This window comes from Cucurbita moschata, unplaced genomic scaffold, assembly GCF_002738365.1.
Source record: "Cucurbita moschata cultivar Rifu unplaced genomic scaffold, Cmos_1.0 Cmo_Scf00024, whole genome shotgun sequence".
NCBI lineage: Eukaryota > Viridiplantae > Streptophyta > Magnoliopsida > Cucurbitales > Cucurbitaceae > Cucurbita > Cucurbita moschata.
In genome coordinates this window covers 2196148-2213414 of record NW_019268540.1, presented here as the reverse complement: position 1 = coordinate 2213414, position 17267 = coordinate 2196148, and the positions used below count along the sequence as shown (strand labels likewise).

The window sequence follows — 17267 nt, the reverse complement described above, 5'->3', positions numbered from 1 at the left end:
AATTTTGAGAATAAATTTTATTTAGATTTTATATATAAAAAATTACTTTTTTTAGTTTAATTTTCATTTAATACCTAGTAAATTCAAAACTTATTAAATAGGCTATAAAAAATGTAATGAAACATATTTTTTAAATTGAATTATTTGTCGTGATAAAATATATAATTAAATATTCATACTTTTGTGTTGTTAAATTAAAAAATATGTATGTCATATTATAAACTATATCATAGTGTAAAATAATAGCGGTAACAAATTTATAAAATAAAATATGTTATTAATTAATTAATAATGGCTTATTCTCCCTCTAATATGATGTATCAAGCTTTATAACCTATAAATATATTATCAAACTATTATCAATTATTTAAATTAAAATTTAATTTATAAATGTGTGAGGATATATAAATACATTTATATATTTTGTTGAATCAATTAATTTTAATTTTACTCACATAATTTTAAAAAAATGGTTAATTTATTTTAATTATTGTATTTTTCGAACGTTTGAAATTAACATTATACTTTTAGCTTTAGTTCACTTGATCTGGTACTTTCAAAATATGACTAATTTAATAATTTTTAAAAATTTTTAAATATAGATTTATATAAAATTTTATTTAATTATTATAGTGAATTAACTATAATGTCATGATAAAAAACTAGAAAATAAAAAAGGGAAGAACTAAATTAGTCATTTGAACAAAAAAAAATCATCAAAATCAAAATTAAAAATACAAAAGATAAATTAAACCAAATAATGATATTAAAATAACATTGAAAAAAATAATTATATTTTTTTAAATTTGACTATAGTTTTGTATGCATTTATATACAAAATATTGTTGCAATTATGAAAAAAAAACATCTTAATTTTTTAAAAATATTTATTTAATTAACTTGCATTCTCGGTTGTCCTGCTCGTCTCACCCCAACAACCACAGTTGTCAACCAAAACTCTTATCGAGTGCATACTAAAAGCTCTAAGGTACCATGTTTGGATTGTCCATTGTGAAACATTTATTATTTAGGTGAAGAACGATTTGTTTTAAAATTATTTCGAAGCTAATTCCTCACCTATACCACGTTTGACGAACAAATATTAAACACATAAATACAAACATTTACGACATGAAGGGAATTCAACGATGACAATAACCGATAAAATGAGAGTTGTGATAAGAAAAGTCGACCGGACCGTTTGTGGACCGGCCCACCAAAACCTGGGAAGTATGGGCCGGAGCCGAATGATTGGTTTGGTGGGTCATGTGTTATATACATAGTATAAAAAGTAAGATATTAATAAACAAGAAAAAAAAGCGTATGTTAGAATGAACTGTGAGATAATTTATTATTTTACGCGCGGCGTATTTTAGTATTCCGCTCACTTAACCAAGCTCCATATCTCCCTGTGTGAAAACGCTCCTTCCACAGAAAAGAAGAGAGAAAAATAAAAAAAACTCTGCAGTCTGTTTTTTTCTTTGTTTTCTCTCTCTTGCTGTGGAATTTTAGGGTTTTTTTTTTTTGTTGCCTTTCGTTCTCCATTTTTGTTCTCACTTCGTGTTTCCGTCACTGGAATCTTCTTTATCCGACTGGTTTTGATTTCCAATGTCTGTTAATTACTTGAAGTTCTTTTGTCGGTGTAACAACTTCCAATTCGTCGGGCGATTTCTGCTAATTGGTGGCTTTGTGCTTCCAATTGAGTTGAAATAGTGGGGTTTCTTTGTTCAATCGAAGCCCTTTGTGGGTGTGGCTATGGCGCCGAGTCGAAGAAAGGGCGCCGGCAAAGCCGCTGTGGCTGCCGCCTTGCGCCGGCAATGGAAAGTTGGGGATCTTGTGCTGGCGAAAGTGAAAGGATTCCCTGCTTGGCCTGCTACGGTATGGTTGAGTTTGTTGAACTTTGATTCTTGTTTTTGGATGGGGTAGTGGTTTCTTTTGTGCTTTAGTAAGGGTTTGGGATTGCATGTTTTTAGGGGTATTTGCCTTTTGAGAGGATTAGTGGTCTAGCACAGCGTTGGAGATAGCTTAGCTAGATTTTGGTTGTTCTGATTGAGAAAATATTGTAACTTTATGGATATTTGATATAGGTTTTCATAGATAAATTCAGCAGCTTTGGAAATTCTAGTTCAAAGTTTTAGGGAAAACGACGGTACTGTGGGCTATAAAGATTTGGACGGGTTAACGATTGTGAAACCGAATAACATGTACACGATCTGGAAATTTGGTTTTTTTTTTTTTTGTTTGACTATTAATCTTTTTGCGGCTTGAAAATGGTGGATGTACTAATTATTGTTGCGATTTAAAATTGACCCACAAGGCAACAAACATGAAGAAGATGTTGCAAGTGGAACAATTATATGATTCCTTACTGTGAATTCATTACTAGAACAAGCACTTTCGTGTTGCTAATTTCAGTGTTAACTCTTTGTTGCCAATATTTATGGATCAAATGTCAATTAATCTCTCTGTCCATTTCTAGTGGTTAAGATAAGATAGAAAAGATAGTGGATTTTGTTTTTTCATGTACAATTTAAATGCACTCAGCAAGCTCATTTTGATGACAGGTGAGCGAGCCAGAGAAATGGGGTTACTCAGCTGATTGGAAGAAAGTTCTCGTCTATTTCTTTGGAACCCAGCAAATGTGAGTTCATTTTCGATGCTTCTGACCCAAATTTCTTTGGAATGTTATTTTGATTATAGAACAAATCTTTATAACTCTTCTAACATTTGAAATTAAATATTTCTGGGAAGTTGCTGAATCACTGTGTTTGCTTGTTGGCCTCACCATATATGCTTTTTGGTTTCTTGCTATTCATACTTGCTTGCAAGTTTCTAATAAGTGACCCTTTTCATTTGTTCACCATCAAATAATCTACGTTCACCTTTCACTTTCTCGTGATGGAGCTCATACATATTACTGATACAAGTAAACATAAGGTTGCAACTTATATTAATGGTTTTTTACAAGGTTTGGATCAATTAACTAATGTGTCAGGAGATTGAAGTTAACAAAACAAGCATAGGTTATTAAGGATAAGAGAATGAAAAATTACCTCAAGGGGGAATCGGAGTTGTCAGTAGGAGGAGATGAGTTTGATGTAGAAGTTAGGAGTGTAGTGGGCTTAAATAAGGAGATTGTAATTTGTAGCAAGTTTTTCGTAGGAAATTTAGTTTGAAGAGTCTTTTGAGCTCGATCTTCTCACTGGTTACAGATGATGGACATGCTGTTTTGGGGAGTATAAAATTGGGGTTAGTGATTCCATTCCTTTTCTCCTTTATGTGTTCCTAAGCCATTCATTGACTGTTTTGATAGGCAGCCTATTGGCAGTAGGGTGATATAGGTTTCACCTACACTCCTTTCCCTTTGAAAGAGGCTACGGGAGGTACTTTGTTTTAAAGATTACAGTGCCTTCGCATTCTTGACATTCTTCTAGGATAATGGAATATTATTAAGTTGGATTTGCTGAGGGTGTTTGAAGTGGCCCTTCTCTTTCTTTCTTTCTATTTTATGTTGCTCCAATTTAGTTATATTCTTAAGGGAGGATATTTATGGAGCTATACTTTTCATTGAATCAAAATATTAAAAAGTTTCCGACTATTTGTTATGCATATCCTTTATGATGGTATGGGTATTTCACGCTAGGCACTATAAAACTTGATATTATGATACTAACAAGTACCATAGTCTTTTGAAGTGGAGAGCCCCTTGGGATCACTGACAAGGTAGATTAGGGGGTAATGGCTTCAAAATAAGTGAAGGCCTTCTGAGCTTTGAAGTTGTTCACAAGAACTAGGTATTCAGACAAACTTTCATTGGATGCTTGGCGAGACTTCAGTTGAACCTAATCATTGAGTTAGGCTTCTAACTTATAGTTGAAAGGATAGGTTTCTAAAAAAGGCTACTACATGTTTTAATTGCATGGACTCTAAAGTTTCCTTCTTTTAAATGAAAAAATGGCATCTACAATCTCCAAAAAAAAACTTTTGAAGGATTCTCTGGACAAAATATCAATCTCCAAAAAAAAAAAAAAAGAGATCAAGGGCATCAATTATTAGCACAAAGATTATTGAAGAATTTCCTAGCATATATGTTTGTAAAAAGGGAGAATGGCCGAATATGTACCAAGGACAACCTCTAAAAGGAAATCACAAATCCTTTTCCTTTTGGAAGATTATTATTGAAAAAATAGGAAGAAGGTTGTCAACATGGTCATCATGTTATACTTCAAATGGCGGAAGACTCACCCTAATACAAGCCACATTATCCAACATCCCCACTTACTACATGTCTCTATTTGAAAAGCCACGAAAAGTAGCCGCGGATATAGAAAAATTATTCAGAAACTACTTGTGGAAAGATGACCCACACCTTGTTTGATGGAATGTTATAAACCTCCCAACAGAAAAGGGAGGCCTCGGTCTTCTCTTGGTAAGGAAGAACAACAAAGCTCTCCTTGCCAAATGGATATGGAGATATCAACATGAAGAAAAGATCCAGTGGAGAAATCTTATAAAGGCTAAATATACTCCTACATCAAACAAAAATCACCTCTCCTTCTACAAAAGGGTCTTGGAAGTACATAAAGAAACATCAAAACCTCATGACCGACCGACCTTGCCATAAGGTGGTTGATGGAGAAAACACATTATTTTGGACCGACCCATGGATTGAAACACCACGCTAGCCATGAGGTATCCACTTCTTTACAGGCTCTCTCATAGCAAAAAAGCCATGATCAAAGAAATGTAGAATGTTGTCAACAAATTTTGGGACCTGAAGCTTGGTAGGAATTTAAAGGATAATGAAGCAACATAATGGGCCGAATTAAGCCTTGCCCTTGCCCTTGCCCTTGTGGTATTGTCAAACGAAGTAGACTCACTGATTTGGCTCCCCAGTGCTGACGGGGTCTTTTTTTACCAAATTCTTGATGATGGACATGGGGAAAAAGTAGAAGCAATAAATCGCACGCTAGCAAAGACAGTATGGAAAGGACATCAGCCTAAAAGGGTGAAGTTCTTCCTTTAGGAAATAGTGCATAAAGCCATTAGCACAAGTGAAAATCTTAAAAAAAAAAAAAAATCCTTACATCACTCTTTCTCTAAATTGGTGTCCATTATGCAAGAAAGAAACTGAACCACAAAGCCACTTGTTTATGCAATGCACATATGCTCAGAGTTTCTGGACAATGATTCTCAGTATATTTGGATGACATCTCACATTTCCTAGGGAGGTAAAAGGTCTTTTGGATATGGCCTTAACATACCACCCTTTCAAGAATGCAAAAACCCTACTATGGAAAAACCTCATCATGGCTTTCTTTTGGAATCTGTGGAAAGAAAGAAATTCGAGAATATTTGCAAAAAAGACACAGGCCTACACAAAACTATTCGACAATGTTGTTTACCAAGCTATATCTTGATGTAGATTGTCTAATATTTTTATTTTCTATAGTTATACCTCTCTCATTGTAAATTGGGAAGATCTTTTGTAAATACCAGGGATAATACATCTCTTTTTAAATTTCAATCATGAATGAAATTGTCTCTTATAAAAAAATGTTGGACTATTCTCTTAGTTAACTGGAAGGTGGTGTCTACATTATTGGGTTTGGGAGGTTTAGGGTTGGTAAACTTCTGGGAGAGGAGTGTGGTGCCAATTCCTAAAAGGGCGTGGGGATCGACAGTAATTGTAGAATTTTTAGAGGGGTGAAGAGATCATGTGATGGCGTTTGAGAGACTGAGGTGGTGATGCTGATTAGGCTATTATGATCTTGGTTTAATTTTATTCGATCGAAGCTCCTTTCGGTAGGTTGTTTGTGGGACTCCTTTTTGTTGAGTTTGTTTTTTTATGCTCTTGTACATTCTTTCATCTTTTTTTAGTGAAAGCTTGGCTTTTTGCCAAAAGTTCTTAAAAAGGCATGATTGTATTCTCGGGAATCACAAGCTCTTTGGCGCATGAACATTTGCAGTAACATTTAAATTGGGGCAATGAAACTGTATTCGATTCTATAAAGATTTATGGGTTCAGAACCAACCACCCTCATTTCCAAAATCTCTGTAGCCTAACGGACTTACGGTAGAAAGTGTTCTTCTTCTACTTAGAATTACAGTATCAATATTTATTGGTTTTTTTTTTGTGCCCTTTTCCCTGGTTGCTCTTAGAAGTTGGACATGGGTAACCTGGAAACTTATGTTATTCTCATCAATATTTCTTGCAGAGCTTTTTGTAACCCTGCTGATGTTGAAGAATTTACTGAAGAGAAGAAGCAATCTCTTTTGGTTAAACGTCAAGGAAAGGGAGCGGATTTTGTTCGTGCTGTACAGGAAATCATTGAATGTCATGAGAAGTTAAAAGAATGTGATAACAATGATGAGATTATCTCATCTGATGATGTAGCTCGAGTAAATGGGGGTAGTGTTGTAGATTCATCTGCCAATGTTGAATCAAAAGATGAAACAGAAGCTCCTGTAGCAAATAGTAACAATCTGCAGTCAAATAATTCACTTTCTTCTAGAGACACAAGTGATCCGGCTCTACCTATAAAATTTGTATTGGTTAGTGCACAAGGTAGTTCTTTGCTTGATAAAGAGGCCTTGCGGGATGAAGCTACTGATGCTGCTCTTTCCGAGCAACCCTTTCCTGCTAGTACCTCTTCAAGGAAAAGGTCTGGAGGATCAAAATTAAAAAGCTCTATTACAAAGAGAAATGTATCTGTTCAGAGATCTAGAAGCTCATCTAGGGTGGAGTTGCGCAGGTTACAGCACCTGGCAATCCCATCTAATAATGGGAACATAGTGGCCAATAACATTCCTGAAGAGTTACAGAGACGAAATAAGCGAAACAGAAAATCACCTGGTGAATCTGACTGCGATGATGCAACTTCAGAAGCTTTGATTTCAAATGTTAGCATTGAAGATAATGTTTCTGAAATTGTTACAGCCGACTCTGATACCTATAGCCTGAATGAATGCAGCACTATTGATTCTGGATGTAAATTTGAGAACTCTGAGACTGCTGTGGAGTGTTTGGAGAGAGATGTTGGGTTTAGCAAAGGACTTGATCTCCATATAAAGGCTGTAGTCATCAAGAAGAAAAGGAAGCCAATCAGAAAACGAGTGATGAATGATGCATCTGAAGATAATGGTGATGCTCAAGACAAGGAGGAGATTTTGGAGGCTGTGGTGGATCACTCTAATCAATGTTCACAAAATGATTGTGAAAAGGGGGCAGAAAGATGTTCCAAAGAAGATGGGGATGAACATCTTCCTTTAGTGAAACGAGCGAGAGTTCGGATGAGCAAATTATCATCTTCAGAAGAATGTAAAAGACATTCAGATACAGAAGAACAGAACCAAAAGGAAGTAATAGCTATCAATCTTGCTGGGAAAGTCACCAATTATTCAAATTCTTCCAATGGTAGTATTTATAGAGGCTTGGATGCAGTAAATGATGTTCCGAATTACACGTCACCTTCTAAGGTTTGCACTCAAGTCTCTGCAAATTGGCCTCAGCTTTGCAATTTTAAGAAAGACCAATCATTTTGTTCCTCAGTTGATGGTGAATCTGTTTTACCACCATCAAAACGCCTCCATCGTGCTTTGGAGGCCATGTCAGCTAATGTGGCCGAAGAAGATAAGGCTGCTGCTGAAGCCACTGTATCCATGCGAACTTCTATGAATGGTTGCATCACAACTTCTACATGTAGTTCCCCTCATTTCCGGACGGAAATCAAAGAAGGCAGTTGCTTAGGGCTGCATAGTAGAAAATTTCATGATGACCCCTCTGAAGTGGATGATCAAGGATTTTCTACCAGTGCGAATGACATGATCACTGAGGCAAATGACAAAACACCTGTAAAAGTAGACTGTGGTCATCAAGCAGATCAAAATTCACCAAATCAACAGGATTCCAAGGATTACATCCTACTGGAAGGTGGGGTAAAACATATTGATAATGCGGATCATTGTGATTCACGTGTAGGCTGTCATTCAGATAGAACGGAAGTTCAAATTAATAGTGTGAAAAAGGAGTCTCCTTCTAGAGAACCGGCAGATGTCAGATCTAATTGTTGTGAAGTGGATAAGTTGCTTCCTCTGGATGACGAAGGAAACACTGATGTTGCTGCTCCACATATTGTTAGATCTGAAAATCCTGGCGAGCATTTGGAATCTTCAGAGAACTGTAGGATGGGCTGTGGACTTGTTACTGGTCCCAATGATATTGCTCATCTTTCACATCAGAATGGATCTGATGAAGTGAAGTGTGGTGCAGATGATATCATGGTAGCTAAGTCCCCAAAGCTTGCACCTGCTGATAATTGTGAAGAGAACATGTAAGCATAATTATGTGTTTCTACTGCCTTGCTTCACAGAAATTTTAATATAATTAAACTTGAAATTCTCCTTATACTTTTCTCTTTAACCCATGGATTGTTTAAACTTTTCGTTCTTCTTCCCCATCACCGTCCGAGATTAAAAGTCATTTTAAGCTTCTCCCTTGCCCATTCCTGATGGTAGTTTTCTTCATTATACATCAATCATTTGTGGGGAATACATTGAACAGATATAAGATTGAGAGGATGAAAAATTCTTGATATATAAATGCTAATAAAATAAAGTAGAAATGATGCTGAATATTTGTGTATTGACAGGTTTTTCACCATTCATCTTTTATGTTTATATGAAAATGATCCAAAGAGTAAATTTTATATTTCCTTGTCAATTGGCACATAAAATTCCAGTTGTAGATTGAAAAATTCTTCACAATTTCTTTCTTTGGGCCTATAGTTAAACTGCATCCCGTTGTACCCTGTAGCTTTTATATTTAAACTCATTAAATATATAACAAGAGTCTTTTAGGGACCATGTTTGGTTAACAACTCAGTTTTTCATAATTTAAATTGGACGATTCTTCTGCGCTGTCTTTTCTAAATACAGATACTTTTTTTATTCTTGTCTTAGGCTTGATGTGAAAGAGGTTAACGGTCGAGATTTGGTTAACAACCAAACATCTCCCTTTTCTAGTGATCATGTTGTTGCAAAGGATGCATCAGAAGAAAGGTCCAGTTCGTCTGTTGTAGGCACAGGCTGTTCTCTTGCAATGGATTCTGTTGATCCTATCGCTATTTCAGTTAGGCATCATCTTCTAGTAAATAGTAGCAGTTGTAGTCCTCACATTAGGTTAACTCACAAGAAAAGTTTGGGTGCCCTTTTGGAGGAAGTTAAATTTGAATCTGCAGTGACTCTCAAGTTAAAGCCTGTGGGCAAGAATGTTGAAGCGCATGCTGCTCTTTCATCCTTCGAATCCATGCTTGGGAACTTGACTAGGACTAAAGATAGCATTGGTCGAGCGACACGTGTAGCTATTGAATGTGCGAAGTTTGGTGTTGGCCCCAAGGTATTATAATTTATTTTCTGGATTCTTGTTGCTTCACTTGCTAGTTGTATGCCTTCTCATTCCTAATTGTAATTTGCAAGCGAGAAGATTTATCCAACCATTTCGCATCTCCCTTTTTCGAGAGGAGAGCCTGAATTTTGAGGGACACTGGCACAACTGGAATTGTTGTCAGAACATGTTTTAATCGAGCTTTTTTTATTAAAAAAAATTGGATTACAAGTGATTTACCATTCTCCATGATGTATATTTTTCAAAAATGAAATTAAGTTGAGTGTTCTCAAGTCTTTCTAGAACTGAACTTGCTTCTTGAGCATCATTATTACCTCATGCTACACAAGTACATTTTATTTGGTGAAATCTATTTTTTTTTTTAGTTTTGTTTACATCAGGCTTTTTTCTCCCTCTTTAGTTCATGTGTGCAGCTTAGTTCCTTGATTTCTGTACTACTTTTGACTTAATAACTGTCTTTCTATTTAAGATTTCTTATCTTTTCTTCCTTGTTTTCCTACAAAAGTGTCCTGTACTGAATGCTAAGTGTATTGTATGTCCAGTGTGTCCGAGATTGACACATGTCCAACACCAATGCTTTGCTCTAAACAGTGTCTGCTACATGGATTTCAATTTAAATAAGTGCTGAGATATGAAGATGAAAACTGCATTCCGCACTGTAACAAGTAATCATATGATGATACAACATTACGTACCCTTAGCCTGGTTTCGATTATAGGTTCTATCATGTGTCTCTTGCAGGTTCTCTAGCCTCTGCATCTTTATAATTGGATTTGAACGTTACTAGTGTATCTCTGCCCACTGTGCTGTGTTCTTGAAAGAAACAAATCCTTCTTTTTACTAATAATGACTACTTTAGTCTTGGAGGATAACTTCTCCATATTGTAATGAAAAAGCTTACATGATATCAGAAAACGGACATCGACAAAAATCTATTACATGACGTGATAACTGGTCATAGTTACCATCTTACAATCCAATCTTACTAGACTTGCTGAAAAAGTAAGAATAAGAGCATGTTACTTGTCAAAAGATTATGATTTTGTTTTTCTTTCTGCCACCATAATTTTCTAGAAATGTTACGGAAAACAACTGCATCTTCTGATCCCTGTTCAGTGAGTAAATTGAACTATGTTGGAAATTTCAGATGCTGCGTTATTGGGAATTATTGAATAATTTTTTTTTCTCAACATCTAGTTATTATTTGAGGTTTTTTTTCATTATTTTGAATCGAAATTCTCTCTAGGTGGTTGAAGTACTCACTCGGACTCTGGACATGGAATCAAGCTTGCATAAAAAGTTGGACCTGTTCTTTCTTATCGATTCAATCACGCAAAGCTCTCAAAATCTAAAAGGCAAGTCATTTGATGACCTTAATTCTCTTCTGGCAGTATTATAATGTTATGTTTTAATGAAGATTTTTTCTTCTAAACTTTATATGAAGATGTTTGTGAATGCTACAGGCAATGTTGCATATATTTATCCACCGGCCATCCAGTTGGTGCTCTCACGGCTCCTGTCTGCTGTTGCTCCTCCTGGAATTGGTGCACAGGAAAATCGTAAACAGTGCATTAAGGTTTCAATAATCCTAAGTACTTGGAATGATATTTCGTTCCATCTCTTCTTTCAATATCGATATTTTGGCTTACTCACCGTTCATTGTCTGCCACAGGTTTTAAGACTTTGGTCACAGAGAGGGGTCCTTCCAGAATCAATAATTCGTCGTCATATCCGAGAACTGGAGTCACTCAGTAGCTCATCCTCCAGTGGTGCCTACTCTCGGCGTTCATCTAGAACAGAGAGGTCATTGGATGATCCTCTCAGGGAAATGGAGGGCATGCTTGTTGATGAATATGGAAGGTTTGAATATATTGGTTCTTTTTACCTATAAGAAAATAGTCTTTTCATTTAAATAACCTGTAACTTCTAGAATGGGTTCATTGATAATTTTTACCAATTGTAGCAATTCAAGCTTTCAAATTCCTGGTTTCTGCATGCCTCGAATGCTCAAGGACGAAGATGAGGGAAGTGATTCCGATGGAGGAAGTTTTGAGGCTGTTACTCCTGAGCATACACCTCAAGCTTGTGAAGAACTTGAGACTGTTCCTGTAACGGAGAAGCGTAGGCATATTCTGGAGGATGTTGATGGTGAGCTTGAAATGGAAGATGTTGCTCCCCCTTGTGAAGTTGAAATGAGTTCCTCTAATTCCGTAGTTGTAAATGTCGTTGAGGCTGTGCATGAAAAGTTCGAGCAGCATTTTCCTCTACCTTTAGCTCCTCCGCTACCTCAGGATGTGCCGCCGTCATGCCCACCACTTCCATCATCCCCTCCTCCCCAGCCTCCGCCTTTGCCTCCTCCATTCTCCAGGAGTGATTCATGTGCCAGCGATTTTGAGTTGGAGCGCTCCTATATGGAGACAAATGTTAGCACCTGTTCTTTTGCTTCATTTATTCTACTTTTCATTCTACTTAAAATTTTCTATTTCTTTCCCCTTTGGTTTATATCATGCAGAATGTTCGAGGTAATTCGATGCAACCAGTGGTTCAATCATCAAATGCATCTGGGACGACTCCAAGAAAAAGTGATGCGGTACATTATCCTGCCTCATCAAATGCATCTGGGATTACTCAAAGAACAAGTGATGCGGTTCACTACCCCGCATCAGAGCGCAGAGATCTTCAGATGAAGATGCCCGAATGTACTCCTCGTTCCTTCAGCAATATCCCTGCTAGAGTATTGAATAATGGCCAGCGTGATGATTCTACTGCATTGCCTAACAAGGCTTACCCCTTAAGACCACCCCATCCTCCACCACAAGATCAGTTTACCTATGTCCACGGAGACCACCGCATGAAGCCTCGATGGGAGGACGCACCCACTTCTTACTCAAGTAGATTTCGCTATGCTGAAGATACGGATGGCGAAAGCTTCTACAATGACCATGAAAGAATGAGACATTACTCCTATGAGCCACATGAGAGCTGGAGGATTCCACGACCTTTCTACGGTAAAGTTTGTAGCATATTTGACCAACCAATACGAGAGATATGTAAAATTTGTAGTCGTAGTATCTTTTTTAACTTTGTTGCAACATTTTAATGTTGACTCCCTCTGTCTTTTTTTAATATAGGTTCTCGCTATCACGATAGAGCAAGAACATCCTACGGTCCTGCTTCTTGCGGTGGAACTCCATGTGAACCGACAAGAGTACATAGCCAGCGGTGGAGATTTCCCTCTCGAGATATAAACAGTAGAAACTCTATGCCTTATAGACAACCTTATGAAGGTCCCGTGCGTGTTTCAAATAGAGGTGACTGACTAATTTTATAGCCGTTCTTTTCATCTATACATAAATCAAAGCATATCATATAATTTTGATGCCATTTGACATGAATGATATCATGCTGATGCATAAAAGACCATTAAGATGAATGTACTCTTTGTTCATTTGTTCTTTTTTGTATTTCAGGACCTAGCTTTTGGCGGCCAAGATGAAGAAACATAATCTAATTACTAGAAATGGTAACTAATGGTCATAAAGTTTATTATTATTATTATTATTAGTTAAGCTTTAAGCTAACTGCATAAACCATTGGGTGTTGCAGGTAGAAACGATTTTTTAGCTTACTCCTTAAGATGTCGACACGGTTCTTCAAGGGTGCATGTGAGATCGGAATCCACGTGTGCCGATGGGTGTACATAGGTAATATATCATCCTGTAGAGATGGTTGAGAACTGTAATTATGTAGGCTGTTTATGCAGTTTTTCCGATTTTTCTTTTAATTTAGAACGCATGCTCGAGTCCCCAATTTTTTTAGCGTAACTTATCAGTTGGAAAGGCCTTCACTGGGTAGTTTGCCAATATACAAGGGCAGTTGTTAAAAGGATTCATACCTCTTTACCTTATCAGCAGTCTGTCTCCTCATCCCCATGCCTTAGTTATGGAAGAACTCTTGGATATTTTCCCTTGCTTTCTCTCGAGCAAAGTAACGGTCAGCTCATCCATTAAGAAAGAACTCGTAACTGTGCTTCTCGACACCCCTGTTTTCTCCTCCTCTTCTCCTTGTCCATTTGAAATCTTCTTAACTCACAACATAATGTAAGGTACTTATATTAGCAGCTACATCTTGTTCAACATTAAAGTTACACGGTGGCTCTCCATCGCAACTTTTGTATATTCATTTATATATATAGATCTTCCTCTCCATGACTGCAAGCATCCGAGAGCATTCGAGTGGTCGTTATGATCTAATAATAGCTATTTTTACATTTTATTTCCCTAGAAGTTTGAATAAAGAACCTGCTGGTATTGTTTAATACTAAAGTTGATTTCAAAAGGGAATCTGAAGAGAGAATTCTCTTTGTTTTGTTTGTCTGTTCTTGGGGTTTGAGATTAAGTTTCTGCTGTGTGAAATGTGGGTTTTGATGAGCTTTTAACCTTTTTACTGCTGCCCTGTAATTGTTTTGCTGGATTGGTGACAACATTTTACTACCTAATGATATTATTAGCCTTTTGTTCTGTTTTGTTTGAGAAATGAAGCATGTTTGCTCTTTATTACTTGTATTAGTTTCCATACATCTTTGAAGTTCTTATCAAGCTTCAAAAGTGAAGAAAAGTAGTTCCAAATGTTTGTTTTTTTGAGGGAAGAAGAATTAGATGATTGAGGCGGGTTTGGGAATTCGGGTATCAAGTCCTCTTACGGGGCTAGGTAGCCGAAACGAACAGTATCTGCAAGACATTGAAAAACCAAAAACGATGCTACAATAGGAAAACAGTGACTAGCAAATTTGGCTTTTAAGTACTTTGATATTGCACCATATGTATAAGACCGACACAAATGTAGGCAAAGAGAATCATTGCACGATGTATTAGAGAAATCGGACTCGTTGGACCAAACATGACCAAACATGAGGTTCGAGGTTTAGTTTGGGTTTAGAAAGTCTTTCAGGTGCATACGTTCCAATATGCAAGATAGAACTATTTACCCACTATGTTGTGAAGTATAATAGTCAAACAAGAATTGAATTGTTGTATTTTAGTCAACTCAACTCGACCATAAATTGGTGGATCGAACACGACTCGGGGTTAATTCTAAACTCTATAATCGAAAAAAGCAAAAAAAAATGATAAAATTAGGGAATAGCAGAGTGGGATGATGAGACAATAGAAAGATTGATTGAAAAGGATTCATTGCAAGTCTCTTATCTTTTTGAGTAAAACCTCTAAGCCACTTCATTTAATTGCTACCATAACTACACATAGTGTGAGTGCCCACTGGGTCGCCCATAAAGTCAGGTCTTCGGGCCATGGGCGCTGCGTCATGTGGTGTTTCACTCAATCCCCCTGCCGCAATGCCACCACGCCGCACGCCACACGCCACACACCACGACCATGTATTACATTAATGCTACCCTTCAAGCATATCCTACTTCTTATCTAAGATTCTCCCTTTTTGTCTTTAAAACTACAAAGATTTTGGATCTTCATCATATCCTACACTTCAATTTTTTGTTTATTTGCTTTGTTATGTGATCGTCTAAATCTCAATCTCACTGTTAGTATATGTTGTCTATTTTAGTTTGTTACGTATTGTTGTCAACTTCACCGTTTTAAAAACTCGCATATTATAAGGAGAGGTTTTCGCACCCTTATAAACAATGTTTCGTTCTTCTCTCCAATTGATGTGAGATCTTACAGTTCCGATGTCATGCATTGTGTCGTCTTCTTCGTGCTTCAAAGTTCAACTAAGACGTTGATATGCATAGTCTATTGACTTTAATATCTCGAGTGTGTCATTTGAAGTTTCGATTTTAATTTTAATAGATATCTGGTTTACATTTCTTTTTCAAACCTATGAATTGGTCAACATGTCTTCATTCATCGTGTCTAAGTTAAAATTAGGATAAAAGATGTCAATCAAACAAGATTTTTTTTAATATAGGCAATCAAGACTAGATTCTTGCCAATATCATTAAAGGAGTACATTAGGATGTGAAAGTTTTTTTTTTTTTTTCTTCTTCTTCTTCTCTCTCTCTCTTTTTCAATATGAAATAACGGGTCATGACGGACAATATCTATTAGTGGTGGTCTCAGACTATTACAAATGGTATCATAGCCAAACGATGGGCGACGTGCAAGCAAAGACGTTGGGCCCCCAAGGGGGTGGATTGTGAGGTCCCTCATCAGTTGAAGGGGAACCAAACATTTCTTATAAATGTGTGGAAACCTCTCCCTAATAGATGCGTTTCAAATCCATGAAGTTGACAACGATAACATAACGGGCCAAAACAAACTCAAATGCACGGTGTCATGAAGAAGAGATTTGCGAGTTTCATTTTGGACTCCTAATTTCTAAAATCGACTTTAGCAACATGGGTACTAGCAATGACAATTTCATCACAAAGCACATCGATTGTGACATATCAAGTAAAGTTGCTTTTGAACTAGACTCACCGACTTTAGAACAGTTGCTACTAAAATAGGTGTACTCGAAACAAGATTCCGATCTCTAAATGAATATGTTATAGCTACTCGATCTCGATCAAATGGTCGTAGATGGGTATGAATAATTTCGAGAGAAAATCAAGAAACGATTGTTAATAAGAACAAAATTTCATTATTTATGAGAAGAAAAATGATAAATAAAATACACACAATATAGAATCATCTCTAAATGATTTAGCTTTTGTAATGTATATATTCCTTTTTAATCTTGACCGTCCAATATTTGATCTTATAGCATTGAAAGTCCCTTCAAAATTTGTTCCATGTGCACCATTTTCTTGGCTTCATTGTTCAAGGAGTTGCAGCTGCAATGGCTGCACTTCTCATCCTCGACAGGTCGAGGAGGGTTGCTAAATTCGTCGGGACTTTTGTGGTGATGACGTTCGAGTGAAGAAATTGGTCGATTATCGTCGTGCTAGGCACTGTAACGAGCTTGTTCCATTCTTCTTCGGCTTCTTTCCCTTGTTTTTTAAAGGCCTCGGTCGCATCCAACCTGTGTATCTTCCATCCCTTGATGTTTCTCAGCCGTTGGATCTTCCCCATTTGCCTCGATGCTAGCTTGCATGTGTACTTCTTTACTTTTGATATGGCTTCTTGCAAAAGTTTCTCTTGAGTTTCGTCGTCTAATAATGATCTGTATCGAAAATACGAGTCAAATTCGGGAACCCCAATTGCCCTTTTGATCCCACGAGAATAATCACCAGCCGGATCGAAGAATTCTTCGGCCTCGTCGACCATCCCATTCGCTACCATCTTGTCAACTCGTTTGGATACAAAGGAATGAAGTACAGGCATTGACACATCCACCCAAAGGAAGCAACATTCGTATTTCGATTGAAAGTTCGAGTCAATTAAAGCTTCAACGTAAGAATTCGAGCCACCAGCAATGATTGGGAGACGGTCACGGCCGAGAATAGTGACCAAAGAAAGCATAGCCATATCAGAGAAGTTGGTAGCCGAGAAATCAGAGAAAGGATCAATAATTCCAAGCAAGTGATGAGGCACACCGCGTTGTTCTTGTTTAGTGACCTTATTTGTTACTATATCCAGACCGTCGTAGACTTGCATTTTGTCAGAATTGATGACTTCCGACGGAAATCGGGTAGCGATATCGATCGAAAGTCGAGATTTTCCCGTTCCAGTGGCGCCAATCACAATCACCACTTTCTCTTTTTCAAGCTTCCTAACGTTGAAGAAAGGGTTGGTGTTAATTCTTCGAGGGGGAAGATTTATCAATGGTTGTTGAGTAATTTGTTGGCTCATGAACATGGTAGACACATTCATGATGAACCCTAATATTTCATGATTTATCAAACAAAATCAAAAAAAAAATCAAACAAAAAAAAAAAAAAAAA

The 17267-nt window shown here is 36.9% G+C and overlaps 2 protein-coding genes across 2 annotated transcripts in view; one reads left to right on the top strand and one right to left on the bottom strand.

Annotated features, from left to right (window-relative positions):
• The first annotated feature begins 1451 nt into the window (after positions 1–1451).
• LOC111460746 (protein HUA2-LIKE 2-like) lies at positions 1452–13626 on the top strand. Its single transcript, XM_023104008.1, has 12 exons — positions 1452–1878; positions 2565–2641; positions 6219–8333; positions 8962–9397; positions 10653–10761; positions 10870–10982; positions 11079–11266; positions 11370–11829; positions 11919–12414; positions 12538–12717; positions 12877–12929; positions 13013–13626. Exons 1-11 carry the CDS (start codon positions 1756–1758, stop codon positions 12900–12902), a joined length of 4323 nt encoding a protein of 1440 aa, XP_022959776.1. The 5' UTR covers positions 1452–1755; the 3' UTR covers positions 12903–12929; positions 13013–13626.
• Positions 13627–16056: 2430 nt separating this feature from the next.
• LOC111460993 (adenylate isopentenyltransferase 3, chloroplastic-like) overlaps positions 16057–17267 on the bottom strand; it is a 2726-nt gene continuing 1515 nt past the window's right edge. The window contains exon 2 of the mRNA XM_023104407.1: positions 16057–17204. Coding sequence (XP_022960175.1) covers positions 16204–17196 — 993 coding nt within the window. The 5' untranslated portion in view covers positions 17197–17204 and the 3' untranslated portion in view covers positions 16057–16203. The remainder of the gene's footprint in view (positions 17205–17267) is intronic.